Genomic DNA, 9,530 nt, shown 5'->3' with positions numbered 1-9,530 from the left:
ATTAGATATTTTAATAGTATGCTTTGATCATACTTAAAGTGCTTATTAAATCAGAAATATATCAGTCATGATTACTTAGCTCACCAATCAGATATGATAAAAAAAAACTCCTTGGAAATGTTGTCCAGTGTGCCCCAAAACATTTATATTTTGACAACTACAACTGCCATATCCCTCATTTACAGTGTGTCTCTATCTCCTGCTGGTAAAATATTATTGGACATAAAATATCTGAATTTCAGAAGCGGGACCACATCATTATCCCAGTTCTATAAGCCGTTCGTTCTCGTTTTGGTGCCCCACTCTCTCCCCCCCCGCCCTTTTTTTTTTCCAATTCTTTCACGTCTTCACTTCTCATTAGTATGAGTATCTGCCAGGCCCGGGAGCCGCCACGGGTCCCCTCCAAGGCCTTCTCCAAACCGCAGCTTAATTCATGTTTGAGCCATTCGCCTTTATCTACTTAAACGCTGTCAAACCTAAACTGAGGACATAAGCCCAGCTAGTGAAATGAACAAGTGCAGTCTGTAAATATGTACTCTGAAATTATATTTTCAAGTACAGGCTTCTTAACTGTGGTTCATTACTTTAAAACTAAAAATGACAAACAGAATGAAATATTTCGAACATTTAGGTATACATTAGTGCATGTGCTTTTATTGTGGAAACTGCACATGTGGTCCACTTTGCCTCAATATGTCAAAGCCTGTTAGATTTGTGCAATTATTCGAAGCCTATTTGTCGTCCTATTAAAGTTTTACTCTGAATCTGTCTTCCAGCCAACGCCTGAAAACCCGACCAGCCAAATATTCAGTGATTTGATAGCATTCAAACCCAGACTTCACGGATACGCTACAGTTTAGGTGAATGCGGACAAGCGCATGCTCCCTGAATTTGAGCTTCCCATATGGAAACAATCGGATCTGAAGTATCACCGTGATGATGATGGAAGACGGTGTAATGATAACTTTAGAGGTCTCTAATAATGTAAATGCAGGTGGAGTGGCACGCCATAAATAAAGTAATGTTTGGAAGGATGAGGATTGTGCGCGAGTGTGTCACCGTGAGGGTATAAGAGGGTGGATGTCTGTTGTTTTAAGAAGAGATTTCCGAGTCAAGGCTAAATGTTTGGCCTCGTGAACTGAGCGGTCTGGCAAGTCTGCGTGGTGATAGAGTGAAGAGGGATAAAAAGGAAAAGGATGGAAGGATGCGGGAAAGGATGGAGAGTGCCACACAAAAGATGAAAGGCGGGGATTATACGATTATACGAAGACATAAAAGGAACCCTCAGCTTCGACTTTTTATCACATTTTCCCATTTTTATTCTTATAAATGTTCTTGCTTTTGAATCTGCACTGCGCGCATGCGTTTAACCCCCCTCCCCAAAGAGAAAACAACATAAGACAAACACCACCAATCAAAAAACAAAATAAAACAAGAAAACAAACAAATAAACAAAGGGAAAAAACGACAGTTAGAGGGTGTAAAAAAGAGACCCGACCTACTAAAACGGCATAAATAGGCAGTTTCATGTTGTTGGAAATTTCATTAATTGCTACGTCATCACCATCATCATCAATCATTGCCATAACAACAACATAGAAGTGAAAAGTACAGTAAAAAGTGCACCATTATCATCGTCGTCATCATCATCATCATCATCATCATCATCATCATTTTAACTTAAAAACTATACAGCTGCCAAAGATAAAATTGTTAATGATTAACTTCTAACAATATAGAAATGTTTCCACGATAATTGTTCCACAAAGAAAGAAAGCTATCTTTTTTTTCTTCTTTTTAAGTTTATTTTAAACACTAGTGTAGACTATGTTTTCTTGCTTCATTGTCACGTTTTTTTCCTCTCAAGTCCATCTAGTTAGCCAGTCACCATTTTTAGAAACTCACGTTCCCTTCCAACGATTGAATCGTGGAGACAGCAGGGGAGTCCAGTGGCCTCAGTTAAGAAAAAACAGCCCACCCCTCACCCCATCCTGCCTAACATTTACACCCACCCTGTCCCCATCTACCCCATTTTCTTTCTCCCCTACATTTGCTTGTGGCTTTTCTCGCAGCAATCGTCGTTCACAGAAGCCTGTGACCCCGCTGTGCCTGCCACCGAGCCTCCTCCACCACCTCCTTCTCCACTTCCTCCTCCTGCACCACCGCCACCTCCGCCGCTGACGCCATCCCGCAGCTCCTTCTCCCTCCTCTCCCTCTCCACTGCCTCCTGTTCGCTCTTGCTACTGGGGAACTTGTCCTTGTTGTTCTCCTTCTTCCACTTCATCCTCCGATTCTGGAACCAGATCTTCACCTGCCTCTCCGTCAGCGCCAGCGCGTGCGACACCTCGATACGGCGTTTCCGGGTCAGGTAGGGGTTGAACAGGAACTCCTTCTCCAGCTCCAGGGTCTGGTAGCGACTGTAGGTTTGGCGGCCCCGCCTCCTGCCAGCAGCTACTGGGGGAAGGTGGGAGAGTGAAGAGAGAAAATTGTTAGACACAAAACTTCATTCTTCCATGTCTAATAATCAACTTGACACCACGCACACACGCACTCAAATGCACTTGCGTGGGAAACCTTCAGCACTTTCAGGTTTTCGTGAAAATTTACCTTCGCCTTTGTGATATTTTGAGTGTTTCTTTTTCTTATGGATTTGGTAATGCTCTCATTATTTCTGACGTATTACTGTACCTTTACCAATATCAACTGACTGCGAATATTGTAGTGAGTGCACCGTGGTGTTAGCAAAGTCTCCTCGGTCATTTTGAAACGCCTCTGATTTTAATACACAAAAGAGTGGTGGATGTGGATGAAATTTAACTTAAGCAAACAAAAAACGTTTGATGACTTTGCCTGAAAATAAGTTTCCAAAGTGTTGCTAAATTCTCCCATCTAAATCAGTGCTTTTTGTCTACTTGCTATGGCTCCTTTTGTGTTGACCTTTAACTTATAATGTTTACATGTCTATATTTCATATTGCTCTTATAACAATTTCAACACTATACACAAATTGCCACCTTGTACGTCTAAACCTCACCTTGTTGGAGGCGTCTACTGGCATGTACACTCCCAGGTCATCGCTTTTCCTCCAACAAGTTCTTTGTTCTGCTAATGATGGGGAATTAGCTTTCGTGCCAATTACAGTAGGCTCGTTTACAGACAGAAATGAACACGACTCACAAAGCGAGACATCGTCCAGTGTTATACAGTTTGCAGTCTGGATCAAATACGCATGTGCCAAAGGAAAAAAAAAACAGTTTAATGCAGGCGCTGTGAAATTATGTGACAGCCGTACGTGAAGTTACAAGAGCACAGTAAAAATGGACGCACGCGCTCTTTGAACACGAGTCTAAAAACTGAAACTCTATACCGCTCAGCCGGTTTTACTGCAGTAATTAAGACGTCTCTTATGTAGACAAATCAACTGAAGACTTCCCCGTGTGCATATAAATATTTAGTACTATAAATGCATCGTAAATGCTTTTCAAACGTGAAAAATACTCAGCGTATTTGAGAGGAGCCTAAAGGTCTTTTCTAAGGACTTTAAAAGATGCCCACAATGAAATTTTGGAATAAGAAGGAACTATTTCTCAAAACATTTGCTAAATGCAGGTCCGCATTGTGCTGTAGTCTATTGATATGGTTTGGTTGTTTTCTGGCATTCGTATCATTTTATATAAACCCTTGGAAGGTACATTTTTCAACAAACTGGGCGATGTTTTAAATTGAAATAATGTCTAAAGGTTAAGCTAAAATGCATCCAACATGACATCTTGGGGCTGTTAATAAACTCCAAGTTGTTTCAGCGTAAAGTGGACGATTAAAACGACACATTTAACCATGACAGCCTGGCAGCAGTATCTCCACGGTTTATACAAAGAGGACATTTGTGTAAGTGATTATATTTCCATAAACATGTTTGTCTTTCGCCTTTATTATTATGTCATAAAAAGGGAGCGCCGTGCCATGGACAAAATATGCCAGTGGCCATAAAAGCTTTGAAGTAAAAAAGGCTGCGTCCAAAGTATTGCTCTGAAGGGAAACTCAGCTTTTACAAGTTTTGTATTGATTGTCGCTAATCGTGCTCGAAGACCATCGATCTGGGAACACGTTGAACCGTATTGGACTAATAAGAATGTTTTATGAGAGAGCGAGAGAATTCATATTTGATGTTTTTGTTTTTTGGGGACGGGGGGTCGTCAAGCCTCTAATGGACTTCTAGTGGACTCTGGGTCTACAGCCCCCATTTCACATGCAGACAACTATCTCTCCGCAACGCTAAAATGTAAGGGTTTAAGTAAAGTTTGAGGGCATAGTCTCATATAGTCGACCACTCTGATATAGGGTGACACTAGGGGTGACACTAGGGGTGACTAGGTAAATGTTGAAATTTCCTGCACTACACTGTATCAAGAACACATCTTACCGAAACAGTTGTACAGGTTGCGGTCTAATTTTTAAAAAGAGCACAAAGTTTACATGTCCACAATATGGGAACAAGCCGCGGGAAAAGATTAGACATGGAAATGCAAAAAGTTGTAAGCGGTGTAGAGGTCCTCTGTGTGTGTTGTCAGAGGAGTGTGACAGTAGCCGTGCTATACAGTTTCTTACGACGCAACACCACGAGGAACTGAACCTTCAATCCTCGCCGTTTACGTACAGCCTGTGTTCGAAGAATATATGTGTCTATATGAGAAAGATAAGTAGAATAATAGTTCTACTTATCTTTCTCATATAAATGTTAGCTTGTGTTTTTTCCATTAAGAATATATGCTACCTTTGTGGTATGCTGTATTGTTGAAAATGTTGTTATAAGCTTACAGTAATGAAACAAATTTAGTTGTTTTCCTTTACAAAGCCACTGGAACAAATACTAAATAAATGTACGGGAGATGACATTTGAGGAAGGAGACAGCAGATGCCAGTGAAAGCTGGGCCAACGGGAGCTAATACCATTACACATAGACATTTATTAGCTGGCCTAATCACATTTCTGTTCTCTTTGTGTCATGTTTAAGGTCGTACAGAGAAATCATTTATCAAGACTTCCAACCACAGGGGTGAAGTCGTAAAACTGGCTCATGTTCGCAAGTTTACAGTCAAACTCTGATATTACACCCCACCTTTGGAATATATATATATATATATATATATATATATATATATATATATATATATATATATATATATATATTCCAAAGGAGGGGTGTAATATATATATAAAATGAAATGGAAGGGGAAGAAGAGTAAAAAGACTAAAACCTTAGTCCGCTCGGTCTCTGGTGCGTCTCCATTTTATCATTATTTTATTTTGTTTCTGTTTTTGTAAAGAGACTTTACACACACAGTTATGATAAGCAGGGAGTCGAGCAAGTACATCGTTTTAAGATGTAAAATACCAGAATTTACACTAACGCTGAGGCGGAAATGTTGTAGGAAACGCTTTGCTAAATCGTGCGTAAATGTGAATTGCCCGCTATTATTATTGCTAGGTTCTTTAGCAGCTGGGTAAAAAGCTGCATCCTGTAAGGATGGAGAGAAGGTAGCTTCAGATTAATACACATCTGAGTTGTTGTTTTATTTATTTATTTTTAATTTTATGATCATTAGCTTGAAGTCACAAAAGTTCAGCACAGGTCATAACAGCGTCTGCAGCCCTACTTTGAAAATACAGCTGAGAACATAAGCCATAAAATAAGCGCGCGCGCACACACACATACTCACACACAGAGCAGGAGAGAGAGATATGGACTCAGACAAAACAGGCTACTATACATGCCAGTCCATTCACTCTCTCCCTTCAAAGCACAAAAAACAAAAATGCCAACTTGCACAAGTCTTTAGGTCTGACTGTGGTGCTGCTTTACGTTATAAATTAGAACCCGGCTCTGCTTTAAAACAGTTCTTTCAAAGAAAGTCACATTTATGCATCTTACGTGATTTATAATGTGAAGGAGTTGAACCGATCCGGCCTCATCTATATATCAATGGCTTTTTGCACCACAAAACACAAAAGCGAATTAAATATGAATCCGAGGGACTTCTGCTGGGGGATAATTTTGTTACGCGAGGTCTGTGAATTTAGAAACCACAGACGCTGTGCAATGGCAAAAAAATGCTCTCTCTGTTCTCACATGCATTCTCTGAGCTCTGTAGACAACTGACCACCGTGTAGCCAAATAATCCCACCACAGGCAAGTCGTAAACCGAAAAAAACAAAGCCCAGTAAAAGTTTAACCGGGGTCAGAGCTGCATGTCCAAAATGTGTCGGTGAGGCTGGAAACAACTACCTTCAACATCTCGGTATCTTCTTCCTGTCTGTTGAAACTAAGATTTTCTGCGTTTAGTTCTAACTGGAGGCACTGAGGTTCAGTTCCCCCTCGTCAACCACCATTTCTCCCCGTTTCTTGTCTATTTTCCATCACCCCCCTTCTTATCCCGGGGCTTTTCCTCTCTCTGTTTGGGACGGTGCAATTAAACCCTAAAGTCATTCACACATGTTTTGCTGCTACCAATAAAACCATAAACGTGCTATTGTTTCCCCACTTTGAACGCAGGAACCTCTAATTGTTCTCCCTAAATTGCTGCTTTCAAAACAACTTCTCCAACTTTCTCCCACTATTTCCTGCTCCCTGTATGATTATATTTTCTGCCTTCGGTTCCTGGAGGACAAGCAGCTTTGCTCTTACTGCAGACTGCTTTGTAGGAGTGAAGTTCTATGGTTTGGAGGGAAAAAAGAAGAGAAAAAATTTACTAGACTCGCCATTTCCTCACCTTGCGGCCTCATCCAAGGGAAGAGTTGCGTCGGCGAGGGACTCTGCTCGGTGCCCTCCGCGTCCTCGCTCCCGAGTCCGGGCGCGCCTCCCAGCTTACAGTCGCTGTACTGAACCAGATCCGCGTCCTGGGTGCCGAAAAGTGTCTGCCGCTGCAAGGCGTCGTATCCGTAGAAGTTCCCTGGTTCACCGTGGCATGTGACCGCGCACGGGCTCTGCTGGTATGGGTTGCTGGGCAGCGTCGAGGCGCTGTGGTGGTAGAAGTCCTGGATTTGCGGAGCGTGCTGGAAGGTGGCGCCGGAGCTCGGGCCGTACACCACGGTGGGCCGGCTGCCAGCCAGGTCCTGCGCGAACCCGCACTCGTAGTAGTTCGGACGTAACGAGTCCCCGCTTTTATATTTGGAGAAGAGCGAGTTGACGAAATATGAACTCATCTTTTGTGTTGTTTTCTGTTTTAATTTGTGTTCGGCTCGGCAGAGTCAGAGTGAGGGTGAAGGAAGAGACCAGTGGCTTTCAACTGTTTTCTTTTTTTTCCTGCTGCTTCTGTGGTACGGTTTGAGGCAGACACACACACACACACAGATAGTGAGCAGGGAGAGTGAGGCAAGTCCGCCGCCGGTGTAAGTGACCGTTGTTGTAGTATTTTCCACCTCACGGCGGCAACAGACGAGTCGGTTGCGGTGTGAGTAACGGTGACGGCAGCCGGAAATGTGAGAACCACAACCAGCACCACAACAACAATAATATAACAATAATCACAGTGACTCCATAGAATTTCCAGCCCAGAGGAAGAAAAATAAGAGGAAGGAGAAGAAGAGGATAAGGAAGGGCTCGTGCGCATCACAATTCCGGTGTTTGCGCTGTAAGCCCTGTCGCGCTCTCAAACGGCTTTTCCGTGATTTACTCCCCTGCAAATGAGTTGTTTCATATTTTTCTCCTTCTCCCTCTCTCTCTCTCCCTTGCTCGCTCTCTCTCGCTCACACCCCCCCCCCCCCCCCCCCCCTCTCTCTCTCTCCGGCTGTGTCTCACGCGCCCTCTCTTTCTCTCGCCTCCTGGGCCAGGGTGTGTGTATGTGTGTGTGTTTCAAGGATAATTTGCATCTGTTATCAGCTCTTCATCCCATTGGGTTTCGAGGCATACCGACAAGTGTGCACCAGCCCGCGCGCAAACCACACACAAACACATGCGGAGTCTTTTTTTTTTTCAATTTCCCCCGTTCTTTTTGCGCACGCACGCGCTTATAAACTGATAGATGATAGTTTCCGTCTGACGGAGCCTCTGTGCGCCTGTGATTATAAAAATGTAATGAGAGAAGGAAAAAAGATGGGAGAAGAAACGGGGGAAGGAGAAGAACAGGATGAAGAAGGTGAAGAATATAAAGCAAGAAAAGAGGACACACACACACGGGCGCGCGCACACACCGCTCCTCTATCCAACCAAAATAAAAAGCGATGCCTTAAGTTTTGCACAGGTTAGTGTTGGCTGCACCGGTGCTGCTATGTTTATGTGTGTCATTAATGAATCGTTCTTATTTCTCACCCTGATTCCTTCAAGTGGAGTTGCAGTGGAAGCGAAGGCGTGAAAATATCAGGGAACCCGACAGAGAGTGTTTAACTCACAATGAAACGAGAGATGGGGAGGGTAGATGGGGGGTGAGTAGACCAGAGTTTCCCTATAAATTTAACTGAGGTTTTAGCATTATTCTTTCCGTTTCGACTGCTGATGTTTGCGTGTGGCCAGAAAATAAACACGTCTTCTTATAATCATGTGCTTGTATAAATATGCAAGGATGACCAGCAAATGTAACAGGCGAGGAGAACGTGGCTGCTAACGCTGAGACAAATTATAAAGCAGAGGGGCTTGGTTTGCTTGTTTATGTCCTTTCAGCTGAGAAACAAAAAGGGGGCTTTACGACGCGCCCTTTGCAAAACTGGAGGCCATAAAAGCCCTATCCTTGCTACGTATCGTAATTTTCGTCTCGTCTTCCTTCAATTCCGGCACAATAATAACAACAGCAACAATAAATAAATAAATATTTGATCTAATTACCAAGACTCATCCACTTTGTGATGGGAGTTCCAGTACAGCAGCTGCTCTAAAGTCGTTTTCAGACTCGGTTAATATTATTTTATTTTCGAGCTATCGCTGCTAAAAGCAGCCAAAATAAACATTAAATGAATTAAAATTACCAGAATTGATTTTATTTACGTTTCACGGCCATGACACAAGAGGCCAAAATTCCGGCAACAGCCAGAATTACAGACTGAGCTCCTTTAAATCAGCTGATTGTCTGCCTGACTTTACGAGGAGTAATTGCTGCCATATTTTATTTCCCGAATATGATCTTATTGAAACTTCTTCACTCCGTGTTTTACACTTCCAATAAAGAGTATGATTATGAGATTTGATATCTACATGGTGAGATGAGAATGTGGTTCTCAAAAAAACCAAAACCAAAAAAAAAACAGCTAAATGTTCACACACTGGGCAAAACAGCACGAGGGCTCAAAGAAAAATAGAGTTCAGTTCTGCCGTAAACATCTAGACATATGCGTTCACACTCACAGCAGCGCATTTAGAGCGGGATTAACTAAATGAAAAATAACAATGCTAACAATTCCTACGTATTAAATCTACTCTGATCAAAATATCAGAGAATGGGTAGAAGAATATGATCGCACGAGGTAAGGCCTTGATGATATTTAAAATAAAACGTTTCCATTAAGACAAACATATATAGTATATTCACCTTTTAGAGCA

The 9,530-nt window shown here is 42.4% G+C and overlaps 1 protein-coding gene across 2 annotated transcripts; it reads right to left on the bottom strand.

Moving 5' to 3' along the window:
• Window positions 1-1,955: 1,955 nt before the first annotated feature.
• Window positions 1,956-7,728, bottom strand: hoxb8a (homeobox B8a). Of its 2 annotated transcripts, none has more exons than XM_082529620.1 (2): window positions 6,772-7,728; window positions 1,956-2,454 (listed from the first exon to the last, which is right to left on the bottom strand). In XM_082529620.1, the coding sequence occupies exons 1-2, from the start codon at window positions 7,202-7,204 to the stop codon at window positions 2,045-2,047; spliced, it is 843 nt and encodes a 280-aa protein (XP_082385746.1). In that variant the 5' UTR covers window positions 7,205-7,728; the 3' UTR covers window positions 1,956-2,044. The 2 variants fall into 2 exon arrangements, with proteins under 2 accessions (XP_082385746.1, XP_082385747.1); XM_082529621.1 differs by having other exon boundaries at window positions 1,957-2,451; window positions 6,772-7,726.
• Between the last annotated feature and the right edge of the window lie 1,802 nt (window positions 7,729-9,530).

The sequence above is a fragment of the Aulonocara stuartgranti genome (assembly GCF_965226115.1).
Source record: "Aulonocara stuartgranti genome assembly, chromosome: 4".
Taxonomy (NCBI): Eukaryota; Metazoa; Chordata; class Actinopteri; order Cichliformes; family Cichlidae; genus Aulonocara; species Aulonocara stuartgranti.
The sequence above is the reverse complement of the archived record's forward strand: the minus strand, read 5'-3'. Positions and strand labels throughout refer to the sequence as shown.

Bases quoted from the DNA above. Each gene is read 5' to 3' on its own strand.
- hoxb8a (XM_082529620.1), bottom strand. From the start codon at position 7,204: ATGAGTTCATATTTCGTCAACTCGCTCTTCTCCAAATATAAAAGCGGG. The intron at 2,455-6,771 runs GTGAGGAAATGG...ACCTTCCCCCAG, and splicing joins CCCTTGGATGAGGCCGCAAG to TAGCTGCTGGCAGGAGGCGG.